General features: G+C 42.4%; 3 protein-coding genes across 4 annotated transcripts in view; 1 reads left to right on the forward strand and 2 right to left on the reverse strand.

Moving 5' to 3' along the window:
* The window catches only part of LOC140999449 (protein bicaudal D homolog 2-like), a 41,992-nt gene extending 39,487 nt beyond the window's left edge, over positions 1-2,505 (reverse strand). Inside the window, exon 1 of one of the 2 annotated variants that reach the window (XM_073469829.1) lies at positions 1,677-2,505. In XM_073469829.1, coding sequence (XP_073325930.1) covers positions 1,677-1,916 — 240 coding nt within the window. In that variant the 5' untranslated portion in view covers positions 1,917-2,505. The remainder of the gene's footprint in view (positions 1-1,676) is intronic. The other variant, XM_073469828.1, reaches the window with a different exon arrangement.
* A 3,335-nt stretch (positions 2,506-5,840) lies between these two features.
* ptpdc1b (protein tyrosine phosphatase domain containing 1b) lies at positions 5,841-9,857 on the forward strand. The gene is made up of 9 exons (XM_073469713.1): positions 5,841-5,883; positions 6,396-6,561; positions 6,682-6,762; positions 6,872-6,990; positions 7,068-7,205; positions 7,320-8,347; positions 9,183-9,365; positions 9,507-9,617; positions 9,729-9,857. Exons 1-9 carry the CDS (start codon positions 5,841-5,843, stop codon positions 9,855-9,857), a joined length of 1,998 nt encoding a protein of 665 aa, XP_073325814.1.
* Positions 9,058-15,206, reverse strand: fbxw12 (F-box and WD repeat domain containing 12). Its single transcript, XM_073469359.1, has 10 exons — positions 15,077-15,206; positions 14,936-14,973; positions 14,697-14,863; positions 14,484-14,608; positions 13,374-13,580; positions 13,133-13,297; positions 12,735-12,945; positions 11,576-11,757; positions 11,314-11,444; positions 9,058-11,179 (listed from the first exon to the last, which is right to left on the reverse strand). Exons 1-10 carry the CDS (start codon positions 15,173-15,175, stop codon positions 11,080-11,082), a joined length of 1,425 nt encoding a protein of 474 aa, XP_073325460.1. The 5' UTR covers positions 15,176-15,206; the 3' UTR covers positions 9,058-11,079.
* Between the last annotated feature and the right edge of the window lie 955 nt (positions 15,207-16,161).

The following is a 16,161-nucleotide window of genomic DNA, read 5'->3' on the forward strand; positions in this document are numbered from 1 at the left end:
CAAACAATTGAGTTTATTGCCCGCACAGATGGATGTTTGTGTTCCATTACGAGACAGAAGGATAGATCAGACACTGGGAGTCCAACCAGACTCACAATGAGAGCTTCCTTTATAAATAAGTCTTCAACTTGCATATCTTGAAAAAATAAATATCCCCACTCATTTTTATTTGCTGTAGTTTGCTGCCATGGTTACTCTTTTAGAGTTTAGTGCCTTTTTCAGGCTGTCTCTTCCTTTCAGAGCGTTTTGCCGTCATTCCTCTGTGGCAGAACTCGGCCTCCTTGCCAAAGACACGCATGGGAAACTGAGCAGCAGTTGCTGAGACAGTCCCGAGACCTCCTCCTTTCAGCAAAAACAACAACTCGAGAGAGAGAGGGCCACAGAAAAGGGGTAGAAAACCTCTCAGTATGTGTGTGGCTCTACTGAAACTCACAAAAACCCAAAGGAGATGTGAGCAGGTTTCTGGCAAGGCAATAAGGGGTTTACCATGAAGTCAGCTTTCTCAGCTATTGGTTGTCAGGACCCAGGAGGGAACCCATATCTCAAAAGGAGGATGTGAGCAACCATGAACAAGCCTGTGTCAGAGCAGGAGTCTGTTTTTTCCTCCAGTGTGGAAACAGAAAGAGTCCAGAGGCTGCAGCCGTTGGCGAGACTGTCTGCCTAACGTCACTCTAACGCTCTCTCCCTGTAAAATCACAAGACAGTGACAAAGTGCTGCTCTAGTGAAGAAAATTGGACACAATGCGATACAGCAGTAGGGAATAAGTCCTGTCCCTGTTCGGAAAAACAGACACGTCCTTTATCTGACACTCAGGCCCAGCTTGAACCGTCACTCTCGACATTCTTTCCATTCCCAAAGGGTCATAACTCGTTTGGTTTCCTCTGAAAGTTGTTCATCTTTCCCTCTTCTGAGCGGGAAGGTTTGAAATTCAAACCTACTCCCGCCCCCTTTGAACTAGTAATACCAGTTCTGAGAGGAGGCCCCAACGGAGCTGAGAGACACCATGACAAGATATCTAATGCTCATCGTGAGCTAAAGCTGTTGGTCTTGAAAGTGATCTCAACATTTAACCCCCCCTTTTAAAAAGTTAAAACATGCTGAAGAACATATAAACACAGGACACAAATGAATGGCTCCGATTGCTTCTTATGTCCCATATCAAGTACTGCACATCTCTGCCTGTAATATTTGTCAAATATGTTTGATTGAGACGTTTCAGAAGTGGGGGTTTGGAGACCCACCAGGCCCAGCTGTGAGTCAGACAGGAATGTCTTGAAGAAGGTGCATAAATAAATAAAGGTGGCAGTGCAATGGGGGACACACAGAGGAAAGAGGGGGTGGGGTGTGATGCAGCCCACAGAGGATGCATCCCCTCATCATATTGCAGTTTTGACCTTGTAGGATGACTGGCATCAAGCTTTTTAATGGCTGATACCTGCCCAGGTGTCACAGCGCACCAAGTCCCTATATAGAATATCGTCTGTTAGGACCATATATTTGCAATAAAATAAAAAACAATGTCAATTAAAATATTTTTTTAGTATAACAGATGGGTATACGCCCCTGAAAAAATGTGAAGTCCCTGTTTTTAGGGTTGCTGCGTGTGATCTATGAATACAATATGATACTGTGATTATTGATGAGGCATATTCTGTGATTTTAAAATAAAGCCTACCTCCTTCAGCTGGTCTAGCTCCTGCCTGACGCCCTCGTACTCGATCTCCAGGTCATCGTACTGCTGTTTGAGCTGCTGCTTCTCCTCCAGCACCACCAGTCCGTACTCCGCCGCCTGGATCTTCTCGTTCGTGGTCTCACTCAGCTCCCGGGAGAGACGCTCGATCTCGGCCCGCATCCACTCCGGCCCGGCCTCACGCAACAGCATCGCGTCGGGGTAGCCCTGCTCTTCCACGGACATGGTCGGTACCGGTGACGATCAACCAACGCACGCCAGCTGATCTACGACAAGGGGGGGGATGTTGGGGCGTCTTCAAGAGGTGTAACCTTGAAGAAGAAGCGGTTGCTTAAATTCGCCTGTATTTAAATTGCATGATTGTTACGCTTGCGTTTCTCGTTGCCGGTCTCGTTTCTTTGGTCATGTAGATGACTCTGAGCAATTATCAACGACGGGGGAGCTCGTCGTTATCTCTTAAAATTGCTCCATCGTTGAGATACTGCGTTTCCTTCTCCTCTCCCCCGGCTTGTCGGAGCGGATAGCGCCGGAGCAGGAGTACCAACTGCCAAGGCGCAAAAGGATGTGCAACTTCCGGTTACTACTTTCACAATAAAACCACTGTCGGCGAAAATAAGCTTCAGATCAAGTGTTGCTGGAGGTTTGTTTTTTTTACTTTGTTTACGTATTTAAACTGATTGAATCGACATCTGAGAAATAACATGTCGTATGTGAAAATCCATCGATAATTTACTCGAATTTCAGCGCTGCGTTAATTTATTTTGAAGGCGCAATAGATCATCATCCGGTACTCTTACTTTATATACACCGGCTTGTTTGAAACCGCTGAATGGTCCGTTTAATGAAGTGCGATGGACCTACGCAACCAACAGGGGCTGCTCCTACAGAGCAGCGGTGCTTGTCGGGAAATGTAGTACTCATAGTACGTAGAGCCAACCAAAGTGCTCTACCGACGTCAGCAAATGGACTCATTTCCCATCAGGCTTTGTTTATTTGCTTATGTGGAGCACGGAAATCTCTGTGCAGGTCGTTTTGCTGTCGTAGAAATCACGTTGACGCAGTCTCCATGTGTGTATCTGCTGCCACCTGTCGGAAAAAAACATGAATTAACATGATCTTTTCAGTGTAAATGTGTTGCATATACACACATACCAGTTTTCACATATTTCCTTACAAGGACCACAAATGAAAGGGTCCCATTTTCACTACTCATGAATGGCTCCGAGATTAAAAAGGTTCATACACCCCTCACCTTCTCCCTATTTCAATGTCTATTAGTTCATGTCAGCGACATGAAAGGAAATATTTATAGTCATTTGCCTGAATTACTGCTTATATGAATTGTATTGCATTTCTTATGTATAGAAATGTATGGCAGCCTGCCTGATACTCCATGTTTTTATGGACCTTTTTCACAGCAACAACCACAGGTGTACCGAATAACATTAATTATGGCTGCATTCAATTTGATTGGCATGTTTCAGTGCACCCTTAATGTGTATGCACTTATGGAACAAAGACATCATTGTTATCAGCTGCACCTGTGCTTTTCCCCGCTGTGACAGGTCAAAACTGCTCTGGAAACTGAGCTTAGTCATGTAATTTGCTTGCTAACAATTTAAAAAGTAGATAAGTTTCACCTCAAGCGGATAAATCATTAAATGCTAATTACACATTATGCCTTAGCACATGTATTAACAATTCAGTAAAAGAAAAGTGTACAACAAGAACAATTACACTCAATGACTAGTGAAAAGGCAAACAGATACTCCTTAACAAAAAATGCACAAGACCTACCTTTGTAGCTGGATTATTCACAAGGTATAATTATATGTGTTGTTGATTTGAACCCTCCCACACCGCTGCCAGGTGCCAATATAGACTCACCTCTGACACATAAATAATATGTAGAGGGTAACAGTTAAGAGTGTATTCACCTTACAGATGAAATATGAAGCATAATATGCCTGAATGAAGGGATCACGAGACATGTTTCGTGCGAGGATACTTGTTTTATCCCATGTGACTGTGAACACTGGTCAGACCAGTGTCTTTGATCGGTTTTCAGCCTGTGATCACATTTTACTCATGTAATTACAAGATGTCACGAAATCTGCATTGTGATTGTGAATGTAAAATGTGAATTGCCTGTGTGAACATTTATTCTATACTATAAACTGTTTCTTAAAAGTACTTTTTCCCTCGATCCTTGTTTTTACAGGTTGTTTTTTGTTTTTTTGTGAAGGCCCCGAGGTGCAAAACATGTCTGAACAAAGTAAGACAAAAACAACAGTTGGATGTTGTTGTGAATTCTGTTTTCTTTATTTTATTTCATTTGCCTTGTTTTTCTGTTTTGTACAGTATGGCAGCGACCTATACTTGGCTCGTTGCTCTGCACTCCACTATATTTGTCACTATATGACTTGTGAGATACGCCTGAAAATCACAGTCACGCCATTGATTTAATCTGGGCCTTATCGCTCCCTCTATACAATACATTACTGTACATGTTCCTGTTACTCTCATCATGTTGCTGATTGGTTCTTCGGTTCTTTCCTCCTTATAACCAAACTGAGCTGTGCAATTGGTGGTTTTAGATGACAGACATTTATGAGATATGATGTACTGAATTATATACATGGCACTCAGTTACACAACTGCTCAACAAGCTGAAATCTCCAACATCAAAAACAGGCATTGAAAAAAAAAGATACAGAAATAGATCATACTGCTCGCACAATCAGCAAATTCTAAACTAAGGTATACATATAAATAAATAATGACCAGGATTTCTCTCAGTTTTTTGCTACAATATGGACAGCAGCATTTTAGGATTGCATCAGCATTATTGGCTTTGAAGCTTTAGCAAGGAGGGTAAGCCAATCAGATTTTATCTACTTGCTATGTCACTGAGGCTCATCTATTTGTAGCAACGGGGCACCGGTTGATTTCACAAATCCTCTGATCTCTCAAAGGACAAAAATCCAAAATCATTTGTATTTATTTTTAATAATAGACATGCACATCACCACTCAAATGCATAGTAGACATGCTGAGAATCTGGTCAGGTGAACAGTTGGACAGGTCTTTACTAATGACAATATGTGCATTAACAGACAGAATATATTGTTAATCGTTGTGTATCAAAGCAGTCCAGCAGAAGGCAATTGTGATGTGACTATAGTGTGTGTTTTTGGTGAGGAGTGGGTGCTCTATTTCATACCTGTTCAGTAATAAGATTAGTAGTCTAATCCTGGAGGAGTCAGGAATAGCCCTACACTACCCCCAGAGCCACAGACAGGCTGAATCTGTGCATGGAGGTAATTACAAAAGGCACAATTTCTGCTACTTCTCAACACATTCTTGAGGATAATTAATTGCCATACTTGATCTGTCATCCTGGGGAGATACATGGCTCTCCTGGAAGGAGCACACAGGATCATGCGGAGATAATCTGAGACGAATCACATCAAGTAAAGCCACAAGGTTGACTTTACACAGGGCTGGCCAGAGAAAGATAACGTCAGAGCTGCGGAGGTTGATGTCAGAAATGTTGGCAACCGCAGCTACGAACCTTTTGTGTTCTGAGATGGAGGATACAAGCATCTTGTCTCACCTACTGCAGGTAAATACATTTTTTTTAAAGGAAATTTATTGTATTTTGTTGTATAAATCATTGGATTAGTTGTATTTATGTCCTTGCTAGCTAATTCAATTCATCTTTTCACACATTGGCCCTGAAGAGTGGTTTTGTACCGTGCTTACTATTGAGGTAAAACTACCTGCTACGAAAAGCTGCTTGTCAATCCTTTAAAATGGATCATATCTGCTTTACATTTAACTTATATGATGCATGGTGTTGATTAACATCTGTATTTGTCAGTGTTTCCCTTTAACTTGCAATGTCAGGTTTAAAACATATTGATCACTCAACGGTAACCTGAGAGTTTCACAATCTAAAACAATAAAATCTGCAGCACTGGTTATTAATGAGATTGGTTGTAGTATTGTATTTCAGGTTCAAGGTAAGGCCTGCAAAACTAGTTGTTTACAGAATGATGAAGTGTATATATGTATAATACAGAGTAACAGGGTAGATATATGTGTTCAGGCTCTGCTATGACTGTGGATGTCGACCAGACGGTTCCTATGGCACATGCAAAGACAAGTGGGGGAGCTCTGATGGAATACCGTAAGTAAGGATGGTTGTTCAGTTTAAGACTAAATGTAAATTAGGTGGTCAGCGACAATGATGGCTCGTAGATTTTTATATCATCAAAATGCAACATTAAGATGTTAGTTGTTGATGAGTGGCTATTTTTACTGTAGTACTCCCAGTGCCAGACAAGGATTAGACACCTTTAAGTGAGCACTCACCACTGATGATCTTAAATGTTTAGGTGTTACAGTACAACTTACCTTTAGTCCCTGTGCTGCATTGTGGATAAGAACATTTCTCATTGGATAGAATAGAGTAGATAGTATTTTACTTAATTACTTTTAGTAGTATTTCATCTTTTATTTATTCTTTTGCTCTGCTGAGAAAATACTAAGATAAAAGCTCCCAGTGACATTTCTTCAGTTTAACACCAGAACAAATAAAATACAGTATAATAAACAGGACGACGATTACAAATTTTGGATGAAAGACTTTTATTCTAATATCAGATTTTCTTCTTTTCTTTCCCCTTATAACAACTCCAGTCAGAGCCCCCAGGGCGAAGTACACAATAGTGGGAGAAGCTATACGCTACGTTATCCCTGGGCATATGCAATGCTCAATCGGATGTGGAGGTCAAACCTGCAAGTATGACAACCCAAGTTTCTGGAGTGAAGGCCAACAGGCCATAAAAGGCCTTTACTCATCCTGGTACACATACTTGTTATATCTTAGTAGTTGTGGTAGTATATGTAAGCATAATAGATTTCAAGACAGAGATGGGTGTGGATTATTGTCTCATCCCACTCACGTTTTTTCCATTGTTTTTAGGGTTACTGATCATCTTCTCGCTATGTCCAGACCCTCTACAGAAATCATTGAGAAGTATAACATCATTGATCAATTCAGAAGGTATACACAACTGTTTCTTTCCGCAGTTTCCTGACCATAAGAACACACAGCATCTGAGGAGATGAGGCAAATGATGTGATCATGTCTCTGTTTGTGTGTTTGTGTCAAGGAATGGTATTAAAACAGTGATCAACCTACAGATACCTGGTGAACATGCCAGCTGTGGAAACCCTCTGGAGCCAGAGAGTGGCTTCTCTTATCGCCCAGAGCTCTTCATGGAAAACAACAGTAGGTGCTTTACACAATAACTCTTGATAAGTGTGTACTATTGCTCAGGTTTAACTGAAGTTATCTTATCATTTCAGTTTATTTCTATAATTTTGGATGGAGTGACTATGGAGTGGCCAACCTCACCACTGTTCTGGACATGGTGAAGGTCATGGCCTTCGCACTGCAGGAGGGAAAGATAGCCGTCCACTGTCATGCTGGTCTCGGAAGGACAGGTAGATTCATAGGGAACGTTGTATAATGCGTTCTGACTTTAAAGAACAGTCTGATCATTCATCTGCTCAATCTGATAAACAAACAATGAAGGGTTTCTCCTGTCTTCCCTCCAGGTGTGCTGTTAGCATGTTTCTTGGCCTATGCTACCAGGATGACTGCTAACCAGGCTATTTCATATGTACGTGCTAAGCGCCCCAATTCCATCCAGACCAGAGGTCAGCTGCGTTGTGTCAGAGAGTTTGTCCAGTTCCTCGCTCCTTTGAGGAGTGTGTTTTCCTGTGCTGAGCCTAGATACAACCCAGTCACCCTGTCCCAGTACCTGAACCGCCAGAGACACATACTGCATGGCTATGAGAGGAAGGAGCTGAGGCACCTACCAAAGATCGTCCAGCTGGTATCTCGGCTGCTGTTGGACATTGCAGAGAATCGACAGGTGATTGAGGAAGACATTCTGGAGGCCCCTGATATTCATGACATCGAGATGACTCTCAGCATCATTGAGCAGATGGGCCCTGGGGTATTTGCAAAGGAGCCCCGTTTACCAGGTACACCCACCTTACCCAGACATTTCCACGAGCCACCCATCTTCTACCATCGAAAAAGTCTGAGCTACAGTGAGTCCGACCTGAGACGTCTGGGCTCACAGCTCAACCTCCTCACACAACCTCTCGGCTCCTTATCACAGAGTAATATTGAAATTACTGCCTCCCCAACTGAGCCTGCTCTCTCCGCACCCCAGTCTCAGCGTTGCAATAGCAACTCGTCTGACATCTCATATGGCTCAACCGGCTCACTCTGGCAAATCAAGGATGTAGAAAACCAAAAAGGCGGCTCCCTTCTGCTGAAGAAAGCGAAGCAGAAAACCATCCAACGTAGCGAGTCTGTTGGACACAGGGAGCTTTCAAAAAAGGCTAGCATGTTGTCCAGGTGGAAGGCAGAGCAGAGGGAAGAGTTGACAATGAATGGGATGAAGTATCAAGGGCTCAAAGAGGACCAATCAGATAAGTCAGAGGTGCCCTTTATCACACTGCAGTCAGAGTTGTCCCTGGATGCCCGGAGGTTGCTCGTTGCACAGGCCCTGGCAGTGGACCTCTTTCTTGATGGGGAAGAAGAGCACAAGAACAGAGTCTTGGCCTGGCAGGTACTGACCCATACCAGTGATGCATGTAGAGCTAGTGTTACGCTAAAATGTCAGTTACGTCACCAGTTAAATGTTCATGACAGACTACAAATCACATCGATAACAAAGTCACTGGTGCACGCACCCAGTGTTGGAAAGATTGCTTTTGAACTTGAAAAGTTGACAGACTATTAGTTACCATGTTAAAAATGTAGGTCATGTATGTATGTCATGTAACTATTTTAATTAGTTATTACTTGAATGAAAAGTTCATCGGGCAGACAAGAGGTAGTGGTGCAAATTCAAACATGGGAACCAGTTAAGAAAAAAGTCTCAAAATTTGAACGCATTCTGCCGTATGAATGGAGCCTGTCTGACCGTAGAGGCCGCTCCTTGGAAGCTGTCCGACTGGCGTTGCAATCAAATCAGTTCAAGCGGCTTTGCTAACCCATGTTGTCCGGAAAATATAAAATTCTGCATGGCGAAAAGATGCAAAGCAACAGACTCAGTGTTATATTTGTATGTAACCCCTATGTAATCACTAACATTATGGTTACTTAATTACTAGTTTAATTACTGACTAGTTACTGGCCTACACTGCATGCACCCTGGTCCAAAAGTCGCAGTCGTTTGCCTGACATGACATTTTATTTTGAGTTGGCAATTGGACTTTTTTCTTGATTTGTTATCTCCAAACATACACACATTGATACATACAGTACATACAAGGATTGGTACATGAGAAAACAAATGTAATTATTTTTTAAAGATGCAATAACAAAATGTGTCTGAACAAGTTGCATCAGTCACACACATGTGCAGACAGGGTCTAACATGGCCACCCAAATGTGCGCAGGCAGAACTGAACCAAGGCGGTGGCTGGGAGAGGCTGTGTATGGAGCGGGATCCGTTCATCCTCACTGGGCTCATGTGGGCATGGCTGGAACAGCTTAAAGAGCCGGTCATCTCCATCCAGGAAGCTAAAGCCCTGAACCCCTACAACACTGATACTCACACTGTCCTCGACACACTTGATCAGGTCAGTGCACACTCGAAACACAAAAACACAAAACAACAGCAATACCATAATTAAATGCCTGGACAGTAAAGCTCCCAAGTTTATGTACAGATATGTTTATATATATATATTTTGGTTTAACCCTTTCTCATTTCTTTCAAGGCCCCTAAACAAACACTAACGTGTATACTTGACTGTATGGCTCATATGCTGTCGATTCCAGAAGAGGTTGAAAACGCATTCTTGGAGCGTACTATCAAGGCTTTCACCTGGGTAAGACAAGCAATACGCCTCATAACGTTGGTTTAATTTCAACAATTTCATCCACTTTCTCGTCTTTGGTTTTGTTTCAACAACTTAACAGTCCTGTTTGCCTCTGAACAGATGGAAAATAACTCGGAAGATGAAAGCCAAGTGTTTGAGTCCATGACTACAGTCCTGCGATGTGTCCTTGAGGACATGAGATGTGCGGATGTTGGAGATGATGAGACACCCAAGTCTGCTTTTTTTTAACATAGGTACCTCAATGTGGCAGCATGAAAGAGAAAAAAATTGTGCCTTGTAAGAAAATTATTTAATTTGTAAATTTTGAAAATGTGGGCTGAATACAAACATTTATAGTATGTAGATTGTTGTCACGAACACTCCTCAGTGTTTTCTTACCTCAGTAGCGAGTTTAGGTAACATATTGACGAACACTGGCCTCATTACTGATATGTTTTAAGTCTGAAAACCTGTTGGAGAAGCCAACAGTGGTGTTAGCCCGTTGGAAAAGCTAACATTGATATAAGCCTGCTGAAGAAGCTAACATTGATTTTAGCCTGTTGGAGAAGTGAACACTGGTGTTCGCCTGTTGGAGAAGCAAACTTCTATATGAGCCTGCTGGAGAGGCCAACACTGGTGTTAGCCTGTTGGAGAAGCGAACACTGGTGTAAGCCTGTTAGAAAAGCTAACACGGGTGTTACATCAATGTTAGCTTTTCCCTCAGGCTAACACCAGGCCTGTTGGAAAAGCTAACATTGATGTAAGCCCGTTGGAAAAGCTAACACTGGTGTAAGCCTGTTGGCTTTAAATTTCCCAGACCATCCATTAATGGGTATGAAGGCTATCCTCTCATCCACCGACATACATCAAAGCTAAAATTTACCGCCCATCTTTTCTGGTACATTATGGCACACTAGCTAGACAGTAACAAGTGGTGTTATACAGCCGTTATCACAGACACAGGCAGTCTTGTGTGCACTCCATACAGGCATGACAAGAGGAGTGCCAATTGAAAAACTGCATTTACAGTTCAAGCTAGGATTTCTTTAGACACCCGGATAGGACACAACTATGAGTTTAACTGCTTCTGTAACAGGAAGATCAAATTTTTTCAGTCTTCGAAACTTACATGCAGTTAGGACATTTTTCTGTAATGAGGCCTCAGGGGACCAAAATACATTTTACAATTAATTATGCCTTAAGATTGGTCGCATTTCACACTGACATGCCTCCGCTCCAACAGTGTAGTTATAGAACATTATCTTTACACCTGTACAGACTTCTCTTTTCTTAACAAGCAATGCCTTTCCCATAACATAGTGTGTCTCACCTGTAATAAGCGTGACATTCAGTTTTCTGTAAACATAGACGTAAGCATATATGAAGAACAGTTCATAATAAAAGCAAATGTTCCTCCTCCCGGTGGACTGTGCAAACTTCTTGTAGATGCCTTTCTGAGGAGCAGTGTTGCTCAGGAAGTGAAAGAATACGCTTTTAAGACATCTTTCCCATCTTTCCCTTCTGCTGAGGCCACGATGCTGGAGTAGTCACAGGCGACGTGAGTGAACCCTCTACAACAAAGAGCACAAAAGACAAAGTTCCAACATTAGGCTGCCAAGCAACATGAGGATACAGAGAAAATACCTGTGTTCAAGCATTTGCATTTGCCGTTGATACAGCAGATCCATACTAAAGCATACAGTACCTGGACATTGTGTGAGAGCCTCCCAGTAAGTGGTACCGACTCTCCAGGGTCAGCCCACGGTCTCTGTCGTTTCTCCATGTCGACACTCGTAAGGAGAGGTCCTGAGACGCTGTCACCACACGGAAGCTATCCTGTAAGTGTGACGACGACACAAATTCTTTAAGAGACACTTATACTTGCATCTTATCACGCAGCCTACAAAATGTAAACAGGTGAAGGGATTATTCTTTTTGGAATCACAGAAGAGAAAACACCAGCCTACCACACACAGAGAAGAGATAGGCAGTGTGTGCTCTTTAAAGCTGGCAAGCAGGGCTCCTTTCAGAGAGTAGACCCACAGCTCCTGGTCAGCTGCCAACACTAAGCAGTTGCTGTCCTTGGCCTCTAACAGGATGTGTGAGGACCATGTGTTGAGTGTCAAGGGGAAGGACTCCACCTGCTGGACTGAGTTGATAAGAGATTCACACTGCATGCAGGGTATATTCCTATTTTTTGCTGAATTTCTATCAGTATCTACGGAAGCCCTAAAGGGCCATGCATTCATACATTTTATTTTCTCCGTTTTCCCGTGATAACGAGTTAATTTCATTTGTTTTCTCGAGATCTCGAGTTATTATCTCGAAATAACAACTGACGTTTTCCCGAGATAACGGGATAATTTTCTCGAGATCTCGAGATAACGAAACTTTGTTTTCCCGAGATAACGATATGATTAATTCGAGATCTTGAGAAAACAAAACGATGATTTAATATACTACACTATCGTTTTGTTTTACACTACAAATGATCTTCAGGATAGGTGAACATTTTTCCTATACTGACGGATAATTCCTTGACTTTTGGAATTGGTCCAGTAGATCACCTCAGCCAGCAGCCCCGAAATGAGCTGAAGAGACTGCGATATAATCATTGAGGCCAACTGCACCATCAAAGTTACATCCCGAGCAGGTGCTGTTTTTTTTTTTAGATTATTATTCTAAGTATCTGGCAACATTATGGAAGGGATCTCTATAGAGATAGACGTATTTGCTAAATAGCAAGATCCTTTTTGTTCCACCAAAAACAGCTGTGATATAGCCCTCCTTGAAGCCACCAGAGTAAATTGACAAAAACAGCATTTTTACGTCACCAATCATCATAAAACACACTTTATCAAAACTCAGCGGTAACAAAATAAAGCTCACCAAAACCATCTTAATTCGTATTTCCACTGTTCCAACGATCACCAGCTCTGGGTTTGGTCAAAATAAACCCTTAATACACTGAGAAAAAGAATTCAAAAACTTTTTGTACCAGCTTAATATCGAAGAATGATCGAAAAATGATTCACCAGCTGACTGCAGTTTTCTCATGGCAAGTATAAAATACAGGACCACATTTTGAGCATACTAAAGTCAATCTGCGCTTATGTCAGTCCTCACCCTGTATCTCGGACTTGTACTTCGTCTTCTTAATGCTGACATCAAAGACAGAGAGGACTTTGTTGTTTGGGCGCTCATTGTGGTGGATGATGGCCAGTCTGGCAGGCTGGGTGGGTATGAAGACAGCAGCCTGGCACCCAATGACTGGCACAGACTGGCACAGAGGATCTTCGTCCTCAGACGGAGAGGTCAAACTCTCAGTGTAAATCACCTGCCAACAAACCAAACAACAGAAATCCAAAAAATGTGCTTTAATGTTGCACCTTTCTTATCTATAAACACCTTTTTTGCTCCCACAGTGTGGTTCAAGTTGCTCAGAGGTAATGAGTTAACACACGAGAACAGACCAGAGCAGGAAACAAACATACAGTCGGGCTGTCAAAGACAACAAGAAATACCTTTGGACTTAAGTCATCATTGTCCTTGGTTCCAGCCATGATCCATTTCTTGTCAGGTGAAACTCGGAGTATGTTTACTTTGAATGAGTCACACACCATTACGCTGGACTTTTTCACCAAAGCTGAATCAGCTAGTGTGCACACAGACCCCTGACTGGTTCCGATCTGGAAGAGGTGTACTGGGTTATTTTTATATTTAAATGTTTATCTTTACAAAACCATACATTCTGAGATTACTTACAGTCAGAAACCAGTTGTTGTTGATATTGTACTGTAGTAATGTGCAGTGTGGAGACCCGCTAGAAAAGGAGGCCACCTCTTGGCCAGTCTGACCCTGCCAGGTCTTGATGAGGCCTGTGGAGTCTGCTGTGATAACAACTTCATGCTGTTCATCACTTACAATCCCTGTCAAAGGACTCTGCACAGGACTGCACCACAGGAGTTCACCCTGAGAAAGAAAAAGGTGCAACATCAGGTAAATGTCTTTTGGTGAGGTCATTTATTCCAGTTTCACCTTTCAACCAAAGAGGGGGAGCTGAATCTGGAAATGCATGTTTTAGATATGGACTGATAAGGACACCTGACGCTTAAAGGATAAGTTCACCCAAAACTGAAAATTCAGTCATTATCTACTCACCCTCATGCTGATGGAAAGTCAGGTGAAGTTTTGTAGTCAACAAAACATTTCTGGAGCTCCACAGCAACAGTGTTGCAACATTCTCCCAAACAACTGAAGTAGATGGGGACTTGTTTTAGAAATGTTAAGAAAACAACTGAAAAAAACATAAAATGGCTCCATATGGCTATCCGACTTAATCCAAGTCGCCTGATGCCCTGACATCCCAAACTGATTTTAAAAAGACAACATTTCAAAACTGGAAATCTTCAATATAGCTATAAAGCTAAAAATGTTAGCGCCCATCCCTTCTGAAGTGGGTGCACGAGCTCAACCATGCAGTGAGGGTGTAAATAACATCTTTTCAAAATCAGTTTGGGAACTCCGGGCTTCAGGAGGCCTTGGATTGCGCTGGATGAGGCGTAAGGAGCCTTTTTATGGTTGTTTTTTTTTCACATTTTAAAACAAGTCCCCATCCACTTCAGTTGTTTAGGACACTTTGCTGCAGCGCTGTTGGAACAAAATGTTTTGTGGACTAGAAAACTTTCCATCTGCATGAAGGTGAGTAGATAGGGACTGAATTTAAATTTTTGGGTAAAGTTGTTCTTTAATCTGCGGTATCATCTGTTAATACTGTATGAAAGTCATATAGATATAAAAAGCTAAAAAATACAGATATATAGATAAAATATAGAAAGAGCAGGGTGATGATGTAGCTGAAGGAGTTGCACTGACATTTTGGATGTCCCATGCTCGGACTGTACCATCAGCAGAGGCGCTGCAGACTGTGGCACTGATGTTCCAGAGGTGAGGGAGCTGAGCTGAGCTCTCCTGCAGGTACACAAACCCCACCACCCTGCCTGATGGACAGCATGGATTTAAAATGAGATGAGGGACATGAAGAGGACACACAGAGGAGTTTCCAGAGAGAGAAACAGAGAGACATACCTGTGTGTCCTCTGAGGCTCTTGCAGGTGTAACCTCCTGAGCGTCCCTTCGTCATTTTCATCTCCAAGTGGCAACGTCGCAGGAAGTATCTCTTCCAGGAGTGATTTACACCTTCACCACCCAAGACTGCGATGTTACAGAAAGTCCAGCGCTGCAGACACATCCTCCTGAGGGGACCGGATGTTTATAATTTGATTATCTACTCGTTGGGAAAGACAAAACATTAAGACAGTACTCACCTCCATAACCAAGGAGTCTCTGCAGCTTCGTGCCAATCCTAAAAAATAATGTAATCACAGACAAATCAGACACTTTTGGGTATCATAACACATTCGCTTTTATTGCACAAGAGCTACTTCCGCAAGTTGGACGCTCCTTACCTGACACACACTGGAGGCACTGATTAAATCTTCCTCTGTCAGGAACGTGAAGACGTTTATGAGGCAATCACTGATCAAGTGCGGCTGATGAAGATCCATAGTGACGTCAATAATCTCGCACAGAGTATCTCAAAACAACAGCAGCAGCTCCAAGTTTGAGCAAGCTACGGAAACAACACAGGGTCAAGCGGGGGGAGTGGTTCGCTTCGCTTTTAGCCTGCAGGGTTTTCGCTCGGCCAGCAGATGTCGCCATTGTAAAAGGTAGGTGATGGAGAGGATGGAGGCGCACTGCAGGCTGCGCGCACCAGATGCGTTATAAAACCAAAGAAGTGGATCAATTCAAGTTTTGGATATAAAAAAAACCAAACAAACCAAAGGATATAAAGCATTTATTAAAAATTATAAATGTGTGATTTAACCTCTGTTAAAAATGTGTTATTCAGTTTGAGGTCATAATTTATCTGCTTTAAAAACGAATCAATGCATCTTGTTTGAATAATGTTTATTTGCAGCTTGTGTGGGAAAAGAAAATCAATTTGAGCGAAGCAAAAATAAAAGTAAAAAAAAAATAAAATAAAAATAAGCTCATCGCTATATAATGTTTAGAGCTGACCCACTTAATAACCAAATGAAAGGAGCCATCCCAATCAGTCAAGGTGAATTCACAGCAGAGGAGTGTGTGTATGTGCGTGTGTGTGTCAGTGTGTGTGTGTGTGTGTGTGTCAGTGTATGTGTGTGTGTTGAGATTCAGCCCTGGCGGGATTCTTCAGCAGGGCCCCATGTCTCCTGTGAACACGCCCCAGATAGATGAGCCAGATATATAGCCAAGACCTGCGGGTAGCAGAGGAACTGTGAGAAAGAGATAATCGCACTTGCTCACCCCAAGGGTTACCTGTGACACCCTCGCAATGACAAGAGGGCCCAGCGAAAGGGGGCCACGTAAAAGGAGTTTGGATGATAACCTAACCGGCACTTTGTCCTAAAAACTTCCCGAGCTGTGTGCTATTTTGTCTTTTTTTTCTCCTTCTCTTTTCTTTTTCTTTTTTTTATGCTTTTCGTCATTTTGGAGTTCCTTTGGAGTTACC

This window comes from Pagrus major, chromosome 7, assembly GCF_040436345.1.
Source record: "Pagrus major chromosome 7, Pma_NU_1.0".
Classification (NCBI taxonomy): domain Eukaryota; kingdom Metazoa; phylum Chordata; class Actinopteri; order Spariformes; family Sparidae; genus Pagrus; species Pagrus major.

What these genes read in the sequence shown, in the direction of transcription:
- ptpdc1b (XM_073469713.1), top strand. Translation starts at nt 5,841, where the DNA reads ATGGCACATGCAAAGACAAGTGGGGGAGCTCTGATGGAATACC. An exon ending in GCTCTTCATGGAAAACAACA is followed by an intron (nt 6,991 to 7,067) that starts GTAGGTGCTTTA and finishes TTATCATTTCAG; the next exon opens with TTTATTTCTATAATTTTGGA. An exon ending in TCCTCGACACACTTGATCAG is followed by an intron (nt 9,366 to 9,506) that starts GTCAGTGCACAC and finishes ATTTCTTTCAAG; the next exon opens with GCCCCTAAACAAACACTAAC.
- fbxw12 (XM_073469359.1), bottom strand. Translation starts at nt 15,175, where the DNA reads ATGGATCTTCATCAGCCGCACTTGATCAGTGATTGCCTCATAAACGTC. An exon ending in GAGCCTCAGAGGACACACAG is followed by an intron (nt 14,609 to 14,696) that starts GTATGTCTCTCT and finishes GCTGTCCATCAG; the next exon opens with GCAGGGTGGTGGGGTTTGTG. An exon ending in GAGCATGGGACATCCAAAAT is followed by an intron (nt 13,581 to 14,483) that starts GTCAGTGCAACT and finishes TTTCTTTCTCAG; the next exon opens with GGTGAACTCCTGTGGTGCAG.